We start from the raw sequence: 23,158 nt of genomic DNA, 5'->3' as shown, positions 1-23,158 counted from the left end.
TGAGCAGAATTTTCCTAATTTAATGCAGAACTAACCTTTTGTCCACAGCAAAAGGTTGATTTTGCTTTTGTTTTAATTTACGTGAGTCATACCTCTGTAAAATCCTTCAGCCATCTGCCATCAGTCAATAAATCCCTTTTTAATTTCCATTAATTCTTATTAGAAAGATTGAGGAAATCCACCCATCTGTTTGATAGATACATTATGTCCACAGGGAAAACACATCAAGACTTTTATCACCCTTTGCTTTAAGGATGGGGAGTGATAATCTAGAACAATTGCAGTAATCTGTGGAAATGTTCAGTGTTTGCTGATGAGACAATCTTTGCATATTAATTCATTGAGTAATTGAGGAACAAAATATAATGATAGTCCAGCAATTCAGTGCTAATACAAGACTGTAAGGTCTCTTGCTTTTAACATGATTAATTCTATCATAGTGAGTAAAACAACTTGTGTAACTGCAAGAAAATTTAGTGGTAGAGAAATAGAAGAGGATTGGGGAAAGATATGTGTGATCATATTCTGTGAATTTGCCTTTAGTGTGTAAGTTCTTCTGAAAAGCTAACTTTTATATTTGCTGAGCATGATATTTTTTTAGCATAGAGCAAATCCAAATAAATTGGAACCTGATTTTAGTGTCAGATGGCAAAAGGACAATATCAGAAACCACATCTGTTTTGAAAGCTGCGATTTAAACAGCCAGTTCTTGTTGCTGACCAAATATTTCTGTTCTGACAAAATATTTTTCTTCATATCTGACAATCTTCTATTGCACACCGAGAAATGGTTATATTAAGTTATGCCAGGTGAAACTGCTGATAGGGTTACCTTCTGGCAAAAAAAATTCACCATCAGTATTGTGTTATGAGAACTAGCTTTGAAGGAAAGTACTGACTACAGACTGTTCCAGAAGGTCACACCATAGCAGCATGTGTTCATAAGAGATAAAAGACGACTCAAAGAACTGCCTTAATATGCACCCATATGAAAATTAAACAGGAAAATTTTCTGAAGAGAAAATTTTGAGTGTCCCTCAACTCTTTTGCTGAGATATGCACCATAGAGCTTGTCTGTCTGGACTTCTGCAAGGCCTTTCACACAGTTCCCCACGACATCCTTCTCTCTAAGTTGAAGAAATATGGATTTGATGGGTGGACTGTCTGGTGGATAAGGAATTCTCTGGATGGTCACATTGAGAGGGTAATGGTCAATGGCTTGATGTCCAGATGGAGAGGGGTGGCAAGTGGTGTCCCTCAGGGATTCATACTGGGACCAGTGTTTAATATCTTCATCAATGACATAGTGGTCTCAAGTGCATCCTCAGCAAGTTTGCAGATGACACCAAGCTGAGTGGTGCAGTCAATATGGCAGAGGGGCAGGATGTCTTCCAAAGGGACCTGGACAAGCTAGAGAGGTAGACCCATGCAAACCTCATGAAGGTTTGCACAAGGACAAGTGCAAGGTCTTGCTTTTGGGTTGGGACAATCCTCACTACTAATACAGGCTGGTGGATGATGTGATAGAGAGCAGCCCTGTGGAAAAAGACTTGGGAGTATTGACGGATGAAAAGCTGGACATGAACTAATAGTGAACTAACATTTGCAGCCCAGAATGCCAATTGCATCTTGGGCTGCATCAGCAGAAGTGTGGCCATAAGATTAAGGGAAGTGATCCTCCTCATCTAATCCACTCTGGTGACACCCCACCTGGAGTACTATGTCCAGCTCTGGAGCCCTCAACACAAGAAGGACGTGAACCTTTTTGAGTGGGGCCAGAGGAGGGCCACAGGGATCACCAGAGGGCTGGACCACCTTTCCTATGAAGACAGATGAAGAGAATTGAGGTTGTTAAACCTGGAGAACAGAAGGCTCCCAGTCTTCCAGTACCTGCAGGGGACCTGCAGTAAAGCTGAGGAGGGATGTTTCTAAGGGCTTGTAGATAGGATGAGGGGCAATGGATATAAACTATAGCAGGGTAGGTTTAGAGTAGACATTTGAACAAAATTCTTTACTATATGGGTGGTGAGACACTGGAACAAGCTGCCTACTTCTGGAGACATTTAAGGTTAGGCTTGGTGAAGTGCTGAGCAATCTGATCTTGTTAAAGATGTCCCTACTTACTGCAGGGGAGTTGGACTAGATGACCCTTAAAGTTTCCTTCCAATGTAACACATTCTATGATTAATGCCCAGACATGAGTTTAGATTCCTGTATCTGACTCTTTGCAAGAGGTTTTGTGGGAAAGCAAAGATAGTGTTTTGTTTGGCATGAGTTGCAGTATATACATATTTGTAAGAATGGTCCACATGTATGTTGAAATACTGAATGCCAGGAATGATTTTTGGTGTCAGCAGTATCTATTGGGGATGTTTTGTGCTCATGCATGGATGAAGAATTCAGGGTGGCCACCCGTATCCTTCTTCTGCCTTCTTGTCGTGATTTAAAATATTAATTTGAAATAATCTCCTTTTCTTTAACAGACAAAAATTATTTGTTTTTACTGTTATGTTTTTTGTTCATGTTCGGTTTCTCTTTGTCCTGGGGAAAAAAATGGAATAACAAATTTGTTAATCTGCCTGTGACCTTCACAGCTCTGGAATTTTTTTTGCTATTGTTCATAACACACCTGACACATATGAACTTGCATATTTATTTTACTGAGGTTTTTTATATTTTTCATAGTCTATTAGAACTGTTAGGAGTTGTGAACCTAGAAGATCATGCCCAGTCAGGAACTAGGTTGGTTTCTCAGCCTAAGTGGCTGATCTCAGCACTCAAAATTGGCCCAAGATCATGGCTTGTAATCAGAACGTTTCTCTGTGGAAACAAAAAGGATTGATCTGAGCCAATGAATGGAGCTTTTGTAACAGAAATGTCATGATTGTCACTATCTGCTCTGCTAAGGAACACGACCTGCTGAGGTGATCTTACTCTTCTGATTACACTTTAGTGCCAGGCCTCTAAGGGTCACAGCACCATGACTGTCGGAGTCCAAGGAGCATCTTGGCAATGCACTTAGTCCTATGATTTCGTTTTAGGTAATCCTGTGGGAGGCTGGGAGTTGGACTCTGATCCTTGCATGTGCCTTCCAACTGGAGATGTTCTGAAATTCAAATATTTTCTGAAATAAGTTTTCTTTTGCAGTTCCTTTTCTTCAAGCTCTTGGTGCCCTCTGGAACCTGTTCAGTATCTGAGAATGAGTCTGCCAAGGTGCCTCAGGGATATCTCAGAAGCCTGGGAATTGGTTCAGGCCCAGGATGACTGTCCCTACTTTCTTTAAGGTCAGATCAGCTTTATCAGGAGTACAGACTCTGAGAATAGATTGTAATTTACTTTTCTGGCACACACTAATTTACTTAACAGGAGAATTAAGGCCATTAAGGCAAAGTGTCCTTTTCTTCTAGATCATTTGTCTATTAATTAGAATAGGTTAGAGTTGGGGGGGGACCCCTCTCTGTCCGTGGTGATGCATACCATGAATTTAAAGCATTGTTCAAGAGGATTAAAAACCAGTTGAATTTGTTAAATGAAGAATTGAATATCTGCCTGGGCAAATAAATATTTTGACATAAGTGACTTCTTCAAATCTCCCATCTTGTGATTTAGTTATTTCTTAAATTTGAAAAGTCTTTCCAAAAAAAGCCCCTTCATGTCCACATCTCAGGAATAAATACTGAGGTAATAGGTACATATTTAGGAGCCAATTTCCACTTTTAGTAGTAGGTCTCATATTACTGACAGTTTTTTCAGAAGGATTTGTGACTCTGTGAAGCTGTCCATATATCAAGCATCAAACATCAAATGCAGTCCCAAAATTCTTGACCATTTTTCGTGGTGGATTTTTGAAGACTAACAAATTATAACCTGCAACAAGTCAGAAAGGATGGAACTGCCTTGAAGGCATGTAACACATTTCAGCTGACCTACAAATGTAACTAGAACAACCTTTTTTTGGAGACATATCATGGTTTCTTGCTGGTTTTGTTTACTCTTACACAGCAGTGAACCCTTGCTGAATTAGCTATGGTTGGCAGCCTTTAAGGAAGATACTTATCCACAGGAAGGCAAAGTAATTTTAAGTGGTCAGAGCATTCCTTGGAATCACTGAAGTTTTGAATTGACATGGTGACTGTTCCTTAGAGTTTTAAGAAAACATTCATTTTTCAAAAAGAGAGTTCTTAAAAAACTGCAGGTCACATATATTCACTTCCCATTCTTTTCCTATTCAATCCAATCCTGTGGTATACTATATGCAATATGTGCCCAAAGGGCAATGTTCTGATTCATACACTGACACTGTGTCTTATTTATTATAAGGCCAAAAAAAATTTCTTAATTCATGTAGTGGTCACAAAGTACGAATGCACATATGTGAACTGTGCAACTCAGAGAATTCTGGTTAATAGTAATTAAATTTTCTTAAAATATAAAATCTGTTTGAGACTCCAAAATTATATATTTTTAATATCTGGAAAAGAATCGTGATTATATCTTCCAACTCCAGAGCAGGTGAAGTTAGCTGGTGAAAGTAGCATGTTAATTTATAAAGGTGAAAATCTGTAAATACTGTTCTTTTTATTCCCTGCCAATGCATATAATGGGAGAATAATGAATTTCTGAGTACTATCAAAGTGAGAATTTTTGTATTCCTATTTTCCTTGAAAATATAACAAAACCTAGGAACATCCTCTTCCCAACCCAGATGTGAAGAATATCCATACTTTAGAAAAGATACAAAGCAATGATGCCAATGCCTTTTAACATCTGCATCTTTACATAAATTCAGCATTACTTTATTCTTTCTAAAAGACAATTTTATGTCCACCTTCCACACTCCCCCTTCACTAGCTAGGGAGTGTAGAAAAAAAAAAAAAAGAAAGAGAAAAACCTGTTGCATTTCATTGTCAATTTTTTTTTGCAGTGATTCTCTTTGGAATATCTGCAATATATTAGTCTGGAGCACAAGCAGGAAACACAGCTTTTTTGGAGGGGTACTGAACACATAATGCAGTCTAAGCAAATGGAACTGTCTTAGAAACAAATTTAGTCTTGCACAGCAAATCTGTGTAGTGCTTTAATTCCACTCTTTTCTGATGGCAGGAAGAATAGTAACAATAATCATGACAGTAAAAAATAATATATTTTACCTCTACTGCATGAATACCTTGCTTGTATATGATAGAATTCAATCTCTGAGTTTGAAACAGGCTAAATTCTGGTTACCTGTCAATGGTAGAAAGCTATGAAAACTACATAACTTGAAAATAATCTTGGAATTAGGGTAGTATGAAGCTCTCTTGTACCTTTTTTCCCTCCTTTTCAGTCAAGTTGTAAAGGCAAACTTAGGCTAAACCTCCTCAAACTTACAAATTATTAAAATAAGAGTGTCATCCCTTCAGACAATGGGATCACATCAAAGTATGGTTTTCTTTCTGAAGGGCTTCTAATATATAAAGATTTCAGTCTTTAAAATCAGTTTTGTATCCTATGGCTGCTAGAATTAAAAGACTTAAGTATTTTAATTGATTTATAACTAATATCAGTTAATGCATGATTTCCATTTCCAGACATGATTTTTTGAAACTACACATTGGATTTCTAGTGATGAAATTAACCCAAAACAAGAGTCTTACATTAGCAGGCAGAATTCAGTTATACTGAATCATTGAAGATTTTATCACCATTTTTCAGGCCATATAAAGTATGTTTTAGACAGTACACGAGCTTTTGGTGAATTCCTCATACTTTAAATTTGAATTATAAGGAATTTGCAAAAATAGAATAGAGTTTGAATAATTCCGTTAAGAAATCTGATAGTAGTAGTAAAACTGTATCTATGTATTTTTCTCTCATATATGAAAAGGAAATACCTTTATACAAATACCAATTTATCACAGTTTAGTATAAGAAACTAAAACTAAACTGTGATAAATTGGTAAGCTAAGTTGGTAAACTAAAGCACACTAAACTGTGTTTTCTATTTCAGGAAAGCAAGATGAAATTTATACAAATATTGTTTGTAGAATTTCTTAAATGAGCTTCTAGACTTGATTACTATTTAGTATGATAATAAGAACTGAAGATAATCAGTGTTCATAACTACAATTATTTCTATTCAACTGCTAGTACCTTATTGTAGTTCACACTGTATTTCTGTTTTTCTGAAACAACAGAAATATAATACCAGCTAAAATTGTTCTGCTATGAATGTAGTTATCTTCAGCAGTCTTATCAAGTTACTGTTTCCCCATTCTTAACTGGATAATTGACAGTTTTAAAAATATTAAATACTTTGAACCAATAATTACCTGACACATTGTTTGTGAACTACCTTACATTTTAAAAATGTTTAATATTTTAAAATATTTAATATTTAAAATATTTTTAGTATGCATAGAATTGTATCTATTTTTCAGGTTTGATATTCTGAAATATTACATGACTTTCCTTCATCCACCTGAGGAAGTGCATGGAAATAATACTATTAGCTTTGCCACAGTTATGCAATCTGTGTGGCCCATAATTAGTAAACAGGTTCAAAGTCCTTGTTTTAAAGTGTTAGATGTTATCTTTTTCTCAGCTTCATGTTTACATTAGATAAAGCAAACTATTTCAGATTCTATACATAAAATATATTAACTATAAATATTCCTCTTCAGGAAGCAATATATAAACCTTAGGGATTACCAAAATAAATTTTCGTAATTTCTCAGTAGTGTGCTCAGTGACCCCTAAAGTGATCCAAGAAAATTCATTAACGAGGCAGTAAAAACGTGTAAGTTTTAACATTATCAAAGAAATAATTTATTTAAATTGTGAGAGTAATAAATAAAAAGAAAGCTTTCCACTTTTTATTGTCATGAAATAACAAAGAACTGGAATATTTTTAACATCTAAAAATTGGTATATGGTATTAACATTCACAAGTCAATTGTCATTTATTAAATGTTTACAATTACTTTTTATATCTATTTTTATCCTAGACACTTAGGATAAATAAAATCAAATAAACACAAACAAAACAAAAAATACTGTTCCAGGAAAGAAATATGATTGCAGAATCATTAAACATGTCCAAATTATAATTTAATTCCATGCCTACTTTGAAAGTTAGCTCTGGGTGTATAAGCTGACAGATGTCGGAATCCATCAGGAAAATTAAGTTAATGCTGAAATAACATATTTAAATGTGTTCTCTGTTGTTCAGCTGCAAAATATGGTCTGCATATAACTTTCTTTTGGCATCTTAATAATAATGATTGACATGCATATGGTACTCTTTATATAGACATCTTAGTATGTCTGACACTTGTCTTGAGATGATTAGGAGACATAACATGAGGTTGGAAGGCAGCTGCTCTAAATTAGTAACGATATACTATCCAACAGTCAGACACAGAAAAAAGCAAATAGATTATAATAAATTGAAATTAGAATTGGGAAAATTAAAAAAAAAATCCCCTTCCTTATACTTCAATCAGGCAGAGTGATGACGTAAAAAACAGAGGTGATCCCAAAATAGTAGGAAATTTTGTTGGATTCTTGATAAATTCAGATTGCTTTGGTTTGTACATCTCCTAAGGAAAGGTAATTTTCTTACCCATTGAGTATGAAGAACTAGTTATGAGGTTTTTGTTGGTTTTAAGACACATATATTCAGTTTTGTGATGGAGGTGTTTCTTGTCACTATCTTTATCACACTTGTTGACTCTGATGAATGCCTGGTGTCTAAGGCATGTGGTTAGTGCTGCTTATAGAGTCATTTGCTTTGAATATAGCATTTTGGTTCTGATATGTACTTATAAAGAAAAAATATTCAGTGGTTACTGAAGAGTCACAAGGTAGACTGCAATGCAGGTTTCTAATTTTTAACTTGTTTTGGAATGGAATTTTTTAAAATTTGAATTAATATTAATTTAAATGTTTTCCTCTAGTTTTTAAAAAACTCTGAGGAAGAAAATACCTTCTCTATCTACAAAACTTGTCTTAAAATAGGTTCATATATAAATCCCTCCAGTAAATAAAATGAAGCACGTTGAGGCCAAATTTAGACTTCAGTATGTTTCTTATGAATTTCAGTTGAAACTCATCTACTCTGTGAACTACTACTTGGAAATAAACCATAGTACCTTTTTGGAGAATGTAGACATACCTTATTGAAAAGCATTTTTGGTGAACTTGAATTAAGCTTTATCCTGCACTTAGCACACAAAATACGATTGTATAAGAAGTGTATTGACTCTTCAGAGTTGAGTGTGGTAGGTAGAACAGGATGTGTTCTATGCCATAGAAACTCAACTGTTCAGACATCATTACTTAAAAGAGTAAAGTGAAGGCAATACACTCTGGAAGCTCTTAGAATAAGTTGTTTCTCACGTTTAGGAAAATGAATTGGAAGAAAAAAATTATTCCAAACCTAAGAAAACCCTACTGATTCTAGGAAGTTAGACGATGAGTGGGGAAATTTAAAAAATCTGTAATTATCACAAAAATTTCTGTCATACAGTTTCTTTGGAAAAAAAAAAAAGCATCACACAATTTCAGCACTTTTTGGTACTAACTTTCCAACAATTGACTCAACTCTTTCTTCTTTTTTTCTTTAAACTTAAAAATTGAATATGTATATTCAGTTCCATATATGCACCCGGTTTGGTGTTTTTATGTGTATATGAAAGACTATGTGAATAAAGACATTGTCTGCTGAATTTTGTGCTGAACAAAACCCAGAAAAGCTTTAGGTATCAGAAAACAAAGCATGAATTTCATTGCAATTGGTGAAAAGCCAAAGAGTCTTTCTACATCAAACCACACATAGGTGAGGTATAAAGATACAATGCTGTACATAAAGACAGGCGGTAACATTTTTGAAACAACTACTAGGTCAGCAGGCTTTTTGTAGTTGTATGGAGAAATCTCTGACTTAAAACATTTATTTCTTTGTGGTGAAGCTAAAATAAGATTATTGACCTAATCTCTTTTCTATAAGAGTCCGTGAAAGGAAACAATGATTTAAATTCTGTTTAGGGATGACTAGTCAAAATACATTTGTGTGTAATACCACAGTTTTGCAAAATATATATTGAATCTATAAAACTTAGTGAAAGTGAGCTTATGTAGGCTCAGTTTTTCTCCTGCATTGATCTATGCAGTTCCAACTTCAACTTTAAATTCAGGTAAAAGTGTGTCTGATGCCAATTTATTGTTAAAAGAATACAGATTTTTTTAATACAGAAGCTCCAAGTTGGGAATTATTAATGTATGATTGTCACAGTACTTCACCTTCCCCTCATGCATGTGGTGGTTTGACTCTGGCTGGAGGGCAGATGTCCACTAAAGCAGCTCTATCACTCCCCATTTCAATTGGACATGGGAGAATTTGACATTTAGAGGCTTAGGAGTTGAGATAAGGACAGGGAGAGATCATTCCACAATTAGCATCACAGGCAAAACAGCTCAACACAGAATAAAGGAAAGAAGACTATCTAATCTATTGCACTACACACCCAGTGAAAACAGAGTCGGATAATAAGAAGTGTGACCAGATTTTAAAGCACCTCTCTTTCCCCACCCCTCCCTTATCAGACTTCACTTTAGTCATGATTTCTCTCCCTTCTTCCCCCTGCATTGTGGCATGGGTAGGGGCAGGGACTGGAGGAATGGGGTTTTGGTCAGTTCCTCACAAGTTGTTTTCCATCTTAGCTGGTGTGGGGGCAGGGGCATTTCTCACATTCTTCCCTTTCTCCAGTGCGAGGTCCTACCCACGGGAGATAGTCCTCCATGAACTTCTCCAATGAGTCCTTTCTCATAGGGCTTCAGCTCTTCACCAGATGCCCCAGTGTGGGTCACTTCTATGGGGTGCAGTCATAAATCATAGAATGTCTCTTAGTCTCTCAAGCCCAGACTGCCCCGGCAGCCTGGTCCTCCACAGAGTCACAAGCTTCCCTCCAGGCAAACGTGCTCTGACATGGATCTCTATCTCGCTCCTCTCTGTCTCTCTCTCTCTCTCCATGGGCTGCAAGTGGTGGCAGAGGCTTGCTGTAACGTGGGTCACAGCATCTTCTGTGTGTCTCCACCTACTCCAGCATGTGGCCTCTCCATGGGCTGCAGGTGGAGTCTTGACCTTGTCCATGGGCTGTGGGGAACACCTGCTCGACCACGGGTTTCTCCAAGGGCTGCAGGGGCATCTTTCTCTCTGACACCTGGGGTGCCTCCTTCCCCCCTCTTCCCTGGCTTTGGTGTCTGCACAGTTCCTTACATCATCTCACTCCCTTTTCTGGGGGCAAAAAGCAGCTGCTTGTGGGTTTTTTTCTGCTAAATGTGATTCTCAGAGGTGCTGTGACCATTGCCAATTTGCTGGGCCTTGGTCAACGACTCCAGCCTTGAGTTGAATGGCGGTTACTCTCTGGCACCTGGAGAGAGCTTCGAGCTGCTTCTTGCAGAAGCCACCCCTGCAGCCTCCACTTCTGCACCAGAACCCAGCCACACAAAAATACACCAATACATCATGTAATAAAATTGCAAGATGTGTGATAAGGTATGTCACAGATACTGGTATCTGTGTTCATAGTACAGTACTGTCTTTTCCTACATGACCTCTTTCTCCTTCTCGAACAGTGAATTAGTTATGCACACAGAATTTTAAAGTATAATACATGATCTGGTAACATTAAAATAAATGAGGCTGCATGCTGGTCCCAGCAAGTTTTCTGATTCCACTAAAATCCTTTTGACATCATCTTTCCAACCATAACTGATGAGGCTTAAACATATTTTGAAAATTGAAAACGCAGTCTCAAGAAGCACTTAACCTGGAAGTGATACGTTAATCTGATAAGACATGATCACAGTCTGGTCATGTGCTCGTGCCAAATCAGTATGGTTAGGTTACATTCTGGTGCAGATTCAAAGGACAACTGCATGTTCCTTTACTTTAGTTTGAATTGATAAGTCTTGTTTTCTTCTTTCTTTTGCCAAACCAGCATGTTCCCTTGTGTCTCTATGGGAGAGAACAAGTGCAGAACTGTGATGCTTAACCAGGAAAACATTATTTACGTCTCTTCCTTAGGCCAGCTAAAACAAAATTTCACCACGTACACTTACTGACGTTGGTCCTGTAGCTCAGATTTCTCTGAATTGCTTTAGCTTATACTGTAATCATGCCTCAAAGATGAATAGCCCTGTAGAATGTGATTTTTCTTTCTTTCTTTTTTTTTTCCCCTTTGGTTAAAAAAAACACAACAAACCCACACTAAACCTGGACAGTGGGGCTCAGGACTTACCTGGTCTTACCTTGACTTGAGCTGATTTTATTGGTTTCAAAACCTCTCTAGTAGTCAAATGACTATTGTCTACCCTGTTTACCTTAAACTCTCTCAAATCCATATGTGGGTAATCTACTCTTAACAGAAAATAACCTTTTAACTGAGATTGGGGGAGCATTTCTCCATTTTCAAACGTAACCTTTTTGCCAAAAATAAGCAGCAGGTTCTTATAACAAAACATACAAAACCAACCCAGATAGTTATTCATGATTTATCTCCCTTTCTCCAAGAAGCACTGGGGGAGATGGGGAATGGGGGTTTCGGTCAGTTTATCATCAGTTATCTCATGGGCGGCATTCCTCATACTCTTCCCCTGCTGCAGCATGGCATCCCTCTCACAGGAGACAGTCTTCTATGAACTTCTCCAATGTGAGCCCTTTCCTACTGGGGTGTAGTTCTTCAGACTTCCCCACCATGAGTCCCTTCCATGGGGTGCAGACCTTAATGAACAGACTGCTCCAACATGGTCCCCTATGGAGTCACAAGTCCCACTAGCAAAGCTGCTCTGGCATGCTCTCTCCACAGGCTGCAGGTCCTGCCAGGAGCTTGCTCCAGTGCGGGCTTCCCACTGGGTCACAGTGTCCTTCAAAAAGCCTGCTCTGCTGTGGGGTCCTCCATTGGCTTCAGGTGGAATCTTTACTTCCCACCATCTTCCATGGGCTGCAGAGGGGAATCTCTGCTCTGGTGCCTGGAGTGCCTCCTCCTCCCCTTCTTCTTCACTGTCTTTGGTGCCTGCAGAGTTTCTTACATCTCACTCCTTTCTCCATTGGCAAAAAGCATCCACTTGCTTTTTTTTTTTTTCTTCTTAAATATGTTATCACAGAAGTGCTCTGTAGTAGAAGACAGTGCTAATTACAGAAGTTGGTACATTCAATGACAATTGTAGTAAAGGTAGAACGCAGGAAGTGGTGGGAATATGTGATGGAGGGTAAGAAATAGAAATGGAGTAACTGAGTCCTTTTTAACTCTAGTGCTGTTTTAGTTAGGCTTAATCTGGTTTTAAGACCCTACATTCATAAACCCATAAATACTCTGCATCTCAGGGAAACACTTGGGAAAAGGAAGATAATGAGTTAATGCAAGACTTGTTTCATCTCTCTCATTAATTTTCTTTTTTTTTCTTTTGAAAGCACCCTCTGATACATGCTTCCCAAGAAGGAAAAGCATAGCATATTAAAAAAAAAAAGCTTAACATTAATCTCTACATAGATTTATGGTTATGCTTACATGCTAAAAGTATTTCCCTTCTGGATTTGGAATACTTTTTAATCTAACTTCTCTTTCTGTCTCTCTTTCTGTTTGTTTATTTTTTTTTTTTTTAATGTAGGCCTATAGGGTTTCATAGCTTTCATAGTATCACTCTAGATATTGCAAGTCAAAGGTTGTCTTAAGCCCTGTGGGAGGAAGACTAACAGAAATGGTTGGGTTAACTCCCCTAGAGGGGAAAATAAAATGCTGCATTAAACTCCTGTTTCATTTTTAGCAATTCCTGCCTTTAGGGCACACTGCTTTTATCTTTTTCTTTCTCAGTTTTTTCTTTTAATAAGCTAGGAAGGGCAAGGAAATACAGATTATTTTCTTATTAATGTTGTATATACATTTTTACTTATGAAATTAAAGTTATTTTTTAATGTGTGGGACAGTTGGGAAAAGTGATTTGAAAGCTTGACGTGCAAGATTCAAGAAAACGAAAAAGTCAGGTAATAGGTAATCTTTTCAGCACATGTTGGGAAAAGAAGAAAAGTTTACCTGAAATACTATGATATTTGGAAAATTAGGTATCTTTGTTAAATGTGTCCATTTTCATCTCTTTATGGTAGAATATGCTGAGTTAAGTACCTGAGGCATCAAGAAATTTTGAGAAGCGATATGACTATTTGAAATCAGTGTGGATTTATTGTTTGTTTGAAGGCAGGGTCAATCCTGTAGAAGAGTTCCATTTGCCAGTTCCATACTAACTCTGCTTGTGGTGTTTGTGATGCTAACATGTTGTCCAAACAATCTGTATATTCAGTGTTTCCTCAGCTGTGGAAAATGATGTTTTGTTTATGTTCAGCTAGCTGTAGCCTTCAAATGTCATCTTGAAGGTGAAAGTTTGTGGCCTATTTTCGTCTACCAAGAGATCTGTGCTGCGTTAACCAATCTGTTAACAAGTCAAAGTGTTGTCATTTTGTGCCCTCCCTCCTCCAACCCCCCCCCCTCCTCCACTCCCCCCCCCCTCCAACCCCGCCTCCCCTCCGACCCCAAATACTGATTTTGGTACTTTTCTTCCTTTGGTAGGATACTTCTTGGTTTAATCTTTCTCACACTTATTGTAACTATTCCTGGGGGGAAAAAAAACAGAAATATTATTTATTCTTGTTTTCTTAAGCAAAATTATGACTTCTGTATATGCTTTGAGGAAAGGGCATTTGCAAAGTGGACCTAATCCTTTGAAAAGCTTCAGTTTGGTTTTAGTATCCAGTGATGGTAATTTTTAGAAGTATTTGCCTAAGGACTAAGACAGAAAGTTAAAATTTCAGATTTGTGTGCCTGTCTCTGGATAGTAGAATTTTTATGTAGAAGGAACGTTGTTTTTGTACATATATTGTATATAAATAGACAACACTGTGTTGAAAATTTGTAGCAATTCTTGTAGATGCTACTTACTCAAACATTGAAGATACACCCAAGTGTCTAACTTTGACAGTAATGCTGTTTAGATTTAAATAATTGTATCTACAAATTGGGATCTGTGGATGCTACAAAATAAGACATAGAGCAGTCCATGTGCTGATTGAGTGTTGTATAAATTAGCTAAAAAACCCCTTTCCCAACAACCCCACACCCCCCAAAAAAAACCCAAAAGCCAAACCCAGAGTGATTGAAAATGTCTCTGGTTTTCAGCATTCTGAGTATGTAAAGCTGAGTAGCTGCAGGAACAAGATTTGCAATCCTAAACTATAATTTTTTTAAATTTTCTAGAAAATTTTCATCTTTTAGTGGCAACAGTGAAGAGTATTGATTAATCGCTATTTGTCCAGAAATTTTTGCTGAAAAATACTAGTTTGCAGTGTAAAGCTCTCTCCTCCTCAACCTGTGGACCACAGATCAAAAGTTAGGTCTACGTACAGATGAGATTGAAGCTTTGGACCAGCACTTGAATGTAAGCAATGAGAACAATGGACAGTAAGGGTCAGAACTGTTGAGCTCTGGGTTTGGAAAATAAGTGTTTGATATTGAAAAATAAGGTATTGTGAAATGATATTTGAACTTGAAATTTCTTTCAGCTCAATCTAAGCAATTTTAATGTTTTAAAATGTTACTTGTAGCCCTAACAGAAAAAGGGAGATTACAACTTTAATGCTTCATCTGTAGAGACTGAAATATAATAGAAAAATAGTTGAATGTTTTTCTCATTTGTTATGTTTTGAATTGAATTGATACTAGGCCAAATCTGTAGTGTCTTCTTCATTGTATGTATGGAGGGGTGTGTGTGTGCATATCTGTATTAGTTTCTACATGTGTGCATATATAGGCATGTTATGTATGATTAATTTCTTATTTTTGCTTCACAGAATGTACATATATTTTCTTTGCCATGAATTCTTTTGGCTAGTTGGATTATTCTGAATTTGTTCAAAATATATTTAGAAGGTTAATAGTAGGCCTGTTGCTCATCAGGTTAGTCCATTTCCAAAAAACTCATTTATGTTTATATCAGTTTTGGAATACTTAAAAGTGTTCATATGCAATATGATCTACTGAAAACTAGTTGCTACTTCTGGGACATCCAAAATTATTGTGGTTGTTCAAGAAAAAATGTCTTTGTGGAAGCCATTTTTGCTATATAGATACAATTCAGTTCAAAATAATAAAATATCTCAGAATGCAGTTGTATCTCAGCAGCTGATGACTTTCACAGAGATAGATGCTCCATGAATACTAATAATTCGATAGCCCTCTATTGAGTTATTCTAACTATATAGATGCTATTTCAGCTACATAGATGGAGATGCTAAGGCAAGTTAAAATACCTGTATTAACTCTGAAATTGGTGAAAAAAATGAGAACAGAAATCAGATGGTTTGTTTTTTAAATATGTTCTTTTTTACCTTCTCTATACATACTAGTTTTTTCCAAAAACTGTGTAATACAAAAATCTGGTATCTGAATTTGGATTTAAGGAGTGACTCCTAAACTCTCATAGCTGATTCTTTTATATTTTTCTACAGATGTTAATAATAATGTGTATATTATTTGGCAAGTTTTCATAAATAGTTAGGTTTTATATATATCTTTCTCTTGTAGATGAACTAAGAGTTAAATTGTCAGACACTTCTTTTTCTGTAATATCACCTATTCAATACTGTTTTGGAGGACTACAGCACTCAAAATCTGACTTTCATCTATTTCCTGGGTAACAGAGATAAAGCTGCAAAGCTCTGTTTTACTGGATGGAGGGAAACAGTCAAATATTTCCAATTTTCTCCTATTTTTGATACTGAATTAAGTCAAACATAGGACTACTGCTATTTCAGAAGTTACAAGATAGGGGACCAAAGAATGGCCCTTCAATTCCAGTGTGTTTCCATTATCACATTTAGGTTTCTGCAAACCTTCTAGGATTGTACAGATGATGTCAGAAAACGCAAAATAACTCATAGAAGTATTTTGTTTTGATATTTTTTTTTACAAAATATACTGTGTATTAGAATTAGCCCTTTCTAAGCAAAAAAGAACACAAAAAGACCTTTCCAGTATTTTTTTTTAGAAAGTAACTATTGCTTTATGTGGGAAGACTAGTTCACAAATAATAAAAAACTATCAGAAAACGGAATTAAATTAGTAAATTATGCACAATGTCTGTATTTCTCTTTCATGTATGTAGATAATTACATAGCATTTAGTAGGTATTTTTGGAAATAACATAATTATAGCATATTCCCAGTAGTTTGTCTTTCTCAGTCACGTTAAGTATAAATTAATTTTCCTCACTGGTAACATTAGAATTCTTAATCCTTATTTACCATTGATGATTGAGACAACTATTTTACAAGTAATATTTACTAAATTAGAACACAAATAAAGCAACTCTGAGTTTTTGGGGTTTTTTTTGCTGCTACTCCAGCCTGGGAGAGGTCTCCTGTAAACAGAACCCCATTCTTGTAATTTAAACATCTGCTTCACATTTCCTTGAATATTGCAATAAAAGGCAGTGATGAGAACAAGATAAGAGGGTGATTTGTTAATGAAACTGTGTGTTGTTTTGACAATGTCTCATTGTTTCCTTGTAATCTTCTTATCTGTCTGTTGCATCCATCCATCATGTTGGTCCTTATGTTCAAGTCTACAGAGACTTTGGTGTAGACTACTTTAAATTATGTATGAAATTAAAATGTTTTAATGTAGTATACGTGTTGTAAACCTGTTTTACTACAAATGTAATTAAGTTAGATCGTAAACTAAAGGTTCATCTGTCACCAGCATGGTGTCAGTATGCATGGTAATATTTAAAAGGTGGGTGTTAGATCAAAATATAATAATTTTTTTACAACAGATTACTTTGATGAGCATAAAAAGAGGTAAAGCAGCAATAGAAAAAAAATGGATGTAGACTTTGGGACAGAATTGCTATATAGGGTTCAGGCTCTTTGTAAGGTTCCTGCACTTACATTTGCTATAAGTATCTATAAGTTTCTACCTATTCTCTTTTTTCTTATTTTCTGCATTTAAAAATAATAAAATTAAACTTTAAAATAAAATCATTTTTTTCTCTCTAATTTCATGAACAGAACCACTGTTTGCAAGTGATAGCTACTATTACTCATACGCTGACTTTTATTTATACTAGTGAAGCATATCTAATATTTTTCATCACAAACATTAAAGTTTGGTATTCTCAATTAGTATTATAAGGCTGGAGAACAGAAAAGGTAACCAACCATTCATCATGTGCAGCATGTACCCTGTATCTTCCTAGACCCTTGAATGTCTGTGCTTCTCCCAAGATTTATCAAGTGGACATGTGTTACGCTGCATATGAAAGATGGATAGTTCAGGTTATTTTTCCATTACATATTATGTTCTGTCATAAACAATACCTAAACCCCACCAAAGTCTAGGGCAACTGAAACCAAAGCTTTTATTTGTAATGTTTTTTTGTAAGGTCATTTTAAGTTATTGTAGAGTACTGCCAATGTGCTTAATGCCTGAATATTGTTCTCCCCGCCTTTATATGCAAACCATGTACTCATGCACAATGACCTTGACATCCTTTTCAGATAAATGGATAGGGGAATACTGCTGTCATATTACAGAAAACTGGCACAGTGTAGTTGCAGGAAGCTACTGTTGATTAAGTTGTCTTTTATATCGGTCAGACTAACCTATTTAGATAAGTGAGAAACAAAATAGCATCTTGTTTTAAACCATAAATGATGTCCAACAGAGGTTTTTCTGAAAGCTGTAGCAATATTTTCATCATGAGTACTAGCTTTCAAACAAGTTAGTGAAGCAATAAAAAGAATCAGTCTGGGCTCTAGCAAACATAAAAGATGCAACTAGAAGCCAGTGGACTATCATGGCTGGCACTGTAATTCTGTCAAGTTGATCTGTAGAGTGAGCAGGTATACACTGAGAGCAAATTACAGCTATTATCTTACAGACATGGTACAAACAACCCCGTAAAGACGATAGGCTTTAACACTGTTGTTGAGTGTAAAATAATAATCTGCTGAAGATGGGTTGTAGAGACATGAAATTGCTTTGTGAACTGTATTCAGCTTATTTGTAGCTGGTTTTCAGCAGACTGCCATTGTGACTAATGTTTCAGTATCTATGAAAAAGGTTACTTTTTGCATAAATAAATAACATAATCAGTCATTAATTATATTTTCATTAATATTAAAAAGACATTAATATTTTGTTAGCAGTAAATACAACATACTGGTAAATTTGTGCTACTTTTCAGATTAAAAATATTTCCAGGTAATATAAAGGAACAGGAAAAATAAAAATGAAGAGTTATCTTAGTGTGGAACACCTATAATGGATTTTAGCAACAGGTTCTGAAGAAATTATGTTATCTTGTTGATGAGTTAATGCAATGTAATTTAAGATATTTTGTTGACATTGAGGTTGTAGCTTTACTAGGCAGAAAGTGTGACAAAAAGCCTTCTACTCTTAATTTATTAATTAAGTTTTTCTGCAAGTAGTAGGCAAACTTGTGGCAATAGCAATCTCTCAGGTAACTGCATTCTGCAGCATTCATGGAATGGTCTAAGTATGTTTGCCTTCTGGGAAAAAATGTAAAATAGTTTACAATCATGTTATATCTAAGTGTTCTTATGTGACTATTGTACTAGTTTCAGAAATTTGTGCTATGTGATGGCAAGTGAACAAAAAAGAAATGCTTCAGAAAATAATATTCTAATGAATATTAACAACATTATTTTCTTTGTTGATGTGAGAACCTATATTCAATTCTTGTTTGATCATTAATGTGAGGGACATTGTTCTGGGCCTCAAAAAAACCTGTCAGTGTGACATTTTATTTATTTCCTCTCTTGAACCTGTAGCAACTCATGAAACATACTGTAACAGTTCCAGGATTTAACAGATATTATTAGGAAATAAACTGCTTTGTTTATACTGTGTATCTCTAAGGTAGAAATATCTTTTTGCACTTTTAGAATTGCAGAATGAGATCAAAAATAATTTACAGGGGATAAAACCTGGACATGGTAAGTTGTCAGAGCAGTACAGTATAAAAGAAATAGGATTTGTCTTTCCCATCCCTGCCAGGAGTGTAGGTAAAATAGCGCAAGACCAGCTGCACTTGAGTAAAACCAAACTGTCTTTCCCTGATGTTATCACAACCACAAAAGTTATCTTGGGGAGGAAAAGATGATACTTATTTTCCTGGCCCAGTCTTTTGGAGTTCACCCAAATGAATTAGAGTATGTTAAAGATAAGTGCTCTTTTCCCTCCCCACCACCTGGAGCCATCCATTCAGATGGCAAGGTTTGCTCACTGCAGCTCCAAAATGTCTAAGGAATAAACATGTTTCCCTACTGAGTTTTTCTGTGTTACACCCCTGAAAAGCAGTCACAGAGAACTCAGGTCTTAAAATTGTATGTCTTCAATCTTCGTGCCTCTGGCAGACAGACAAATGTGCAAATATCTATATCTAGGTTAGGCTGCAGTTAAATGCAGCTCGCTTCTGTTTATTTCTCTTACTTCAGTTGAGATTTTCAAATGAAAACATAACAGGTAGTGGCTTTTAGAAGAAAGAAAATATTGCTGTGCTACTGACTCTTGCTAGTAACAAGTGAGAAGCACTCTCTGCCTTATGAAATGTTGACGGAGGTTGACATAGTGGTATATTCATAATGCATATTAAAAACACCACGATAATGAACTCCAGTCTCATACATGTAAATTCAACATTTCTTAAATGGCATCTTCTTACAAATAAAACTGTTTAAGCAGTTTCTGTGAGGCAAATAATTGTTTCTCATTAATACTAGTATCTTCATCATATCATCTAAAAAGAGAATGGGAGATAGGTATCCTTCCTAATCAGTATATCATTCTAGCCTTGAATTCAGTATGTGAAGTTAGCTTAAGTATTAACTAACTGTAAAGTATATATTTGCAATAAATACCTAGTATTTTGCTGGTCCACATTTACATACCTTATCAAAGAAACTTTTGAAATACAAACTAAGGTTATCTTGATAAAGCAAAAAAACTTCTAAACTGTTTCTCTGATTTGTATAAGTAACTAAGAAAAAGAGAGACATATGCTGTATTGTTCTTTGATTTAGAATAAGTAGCAAGTGCAGTCACTATGTGTGGAACATTTGCTGTAGCAATTTCTGCCTTATTAAAGATTTCATAATGAATAAAATAAATTAGATATTGTCAAAAATATCCTTTTCCTCTGGCAATTCCACCTTCTCTTGTTCAAATATATTTGATATGTCCAGTAAAACAAAAGGTAGAGCTAGCTTATGAGCAATCAAGTGTAATTTCTAATTTCTGAAGTCAAATATTGTTATGAAATATATTCTTTATAATATATCATTTTCTGTTATATTTGCAGTTCAGTTTTCACTGCATATATTACATTGCAGTATTCACTTTATGAATGTTTATATGAAATGATTTACCAAGTGTAATATTTTACAAACATCTACAGGTACACTGGAATGATCTAGATGAAAAAAGTACAGGCTTGGAACTGCTAAAACTTTCTTTAGTTCCCATACACAGAAAATTTTGTCTACAGAAAGTATCTAGAACTGCAATAACTTTTGGGCTTTAGTCTGAAGACCAGATAAGGAAATGGTATCAAACTACTGCAGAGCAAATTCATAAAGCAGCATCATAAAGCAACCTTGCTGGTATTGTTAAAAGAAGATGATAATACTCTCTACTTGTCCAATTTTTACCTTTTTTTTAATTGCTTTTAAACTAGTGATAAAAAATAAAATTCAAAGTAGTCTCATGTCTTGTATTTTCTTTTCAGGGGATAAATGCAAACCTACTGAATACACCAAAATGAAAAATATGTTACTGGATCTACAGCATCAGAGATACATTGTGCAATCAAAAGATAAAATTGTTGATGAGAAAATGGCTTTCAAGAAACATCTTGTAGATCAAATGTTTAATTATTTTGATTCAGACAACAATGGACTTGTGGACACTAATGAATTATCTCAGGTAAGATTTAGATTTTGATTGTATTAGCACAGTAGCTATTTAGTTGTCTTTGCCAGGATTCACACGTATAGAATCTTATACCTTCAGCTTACAAAATAAATGTCTCTGAGGTAGAAAACTTCATTCAAGATTTTTTTAAAAGCTGAATTATTCAGAAATTCTGCAGTGATTGATCAGAATATTGAATATAATGTTTTGGGATATACCTTACTGGGTTAGAACACATAGATTGCTTTGTCCATGAGTTTTTATTATCCACAGTGTGTTATTGTAAAGCCCAATCAAATAGATGTATTTTTGAAGTTGAAGACAATTACAATGGTATTTTAAATCACTTCTGTAGTAGTAAAGAATCATTACTGCTTTATATGAGTTAGGGCTAGACAAGTACAGAAGTAGTTTTGGAAAGAGAATTCATGTCATCTCTAAACAGCAAGCTTTCATAAATTAGAGATCTAAACCAATAATTGTTGCTCTGGTAGGCATGACAACACTAACTTTAATCTACCTAGAAGGGTTAACTCTATTAAAGTGTGTTACTTTTATCAAATGTACTTTGATTTAATAGATAATGTTTGAGAAACCTAATCATGGCTGAGCTATATTAATGAATCTGGTACTAGACAGCCATTTAATTAAAGATTTGTTAGATGCCACTGTTGATAGTTATGTTTTTAAGTTGCATGGCAGTGGTAAGAAAATGAATATATAATATTTAAGATATTAAGCTGGAGTTATCATTTCCATACAGTTATCTTCTAAAGTTTTTGTGGCAATTTCCAGAAGCTACATGCAAATTTAGGTAACATTTAAAATAATTAATTATCCATTACCAAAAAACCCAAACATACTAAAACCCCAAACTCCACAACTAAAAATATTATTTTTGTACTTCTTAAGGTAAGCTTTCCTGCTTTCCAACTTTCAAAGGAATTTAGTGCCTGTATATACTTTACAAATAATACTTTAATATGAATGTGCTATATGAATACATAACACAATAGGAGTCACAGATACAGTTGTGCAAACGCTTACAGATATATAACACTTTAAAAATGTGATAGAGATGAGTGTAATGATTGACAATAAAAGAAACTGAATTTCAAATACTTCTTTATTTTACCACTTGAAAATAACTTTGTTGCCATAGCCTTCATGTAACTATTGGAGAATTGTTGCATACTTTCACCACTACAAACCCATTATCTAATTGCCAGTGAATCATGCTCTTTTCATTAGAGGGGTCAGGACTAAAGTACTAGAGCTGAAGTTAAGTATCAAAAATATTTTGCAGAATTTCCAGGTTTGTATAAAGAAACAATCCTTCTCTATTCAGTGGTTACACATATACTTTTTCTTTTTCCTTTGTCTTTTATTTCAAACATAGTTAAAAAAAATCTCCCATTATGGTGTTTTCAAACTTTATATATGTACTTTTCCTATGTACTTTTTTCTATGAAAACTAACTTATAACGGCATTTTTGAAGCTATGTTTTTTCATAAGTGTATAATCAGGTCAAACAGCCTTAAAATCCAATCATAGTGCTTTGTGATTTTGCTACAATTCGTTGCAGAAACATCAAATCATTCAATGTAAAGAATAATGTAAACCAACTTTATTGTTAGTGGCATGTGGTTTGTTATTGATGTTTTACAAGAGATACAATGGAGTAACCTGTTGCCCTCAGTAATAGTTTTTTAGTCAGTTTGAATAAAGAAAAAAAAAGAGAAGCTATACCTGTTTCTCAGAAGCCTCCTTGGTAGCAGAGGCTTCAGCTGAAAACCTTTGTCTCCCTTTCATATGACAAAAGGAAACACTGAATCCCTTTTACAAAACACAGAATGGTGTGTGATTCTGCAGCTAAGAACAAAGCCCTTGTATAATCTCAATATTTGTAAATCTTTGCCTTCATCTGGTGGAGGCAACTTTTGCCTATATATTTACAAGCAGAGTATCTGATTTTATTGTCTCTGAAATCTTAAAAAAAGATGACAAATTAAAAGAATGGAGTAATATCTTCAAATTAAATGCATTGGTTTTCAGAGCAATACCTTTCTTGAAAATGTGATTTTTTTTATCCTTCTGCGTTTTGGCCCAGTGAAAATTTTTTGTTCTTGTTGAAA

General features: G+C 35.2%; 1 protein-coding gene across 1 annotated transcript in view; it reads left to right on the top strand.

Moving 5' to 3' along the window:
* Nucleotides 1–23,158, top strand: part of FSTL5 (follistatin like 5) — a gene marked incomplete at both ends in the record, with an annotated part of 247,105 nt that overhangs the window by 102,241 nt on the left and 121,706 nt on the right. The window contains one exon of the mRNA XM_084263325.1: nt 20,838–21,034. Within this exon, the coding sequence (XP_084119451.1) occupies nt 20,838–21,034 (197 nt within the window). The remainder of the gene's footprint in view (nt 1–20,837; nt 21,035–23,158) is intronic.

The sequence above is a fragment of the Gallinula chloropus genome, assembly GCF_964237585.1.
Source record: "Gallinula chloropus genome assembly, chromosome: 4".
NCBI classification, from domain to species: domain Eukaryota; kingdom Metazoa; phylum Chordata; class Aves; order Gruiformes; family Rallidae; genus Gallinula; species Gallinula chloropus.
Note: the sequence above shows the minus strand (reverse complement) of the source record. Positions and strands in the feature narration are given on the sequence as shown.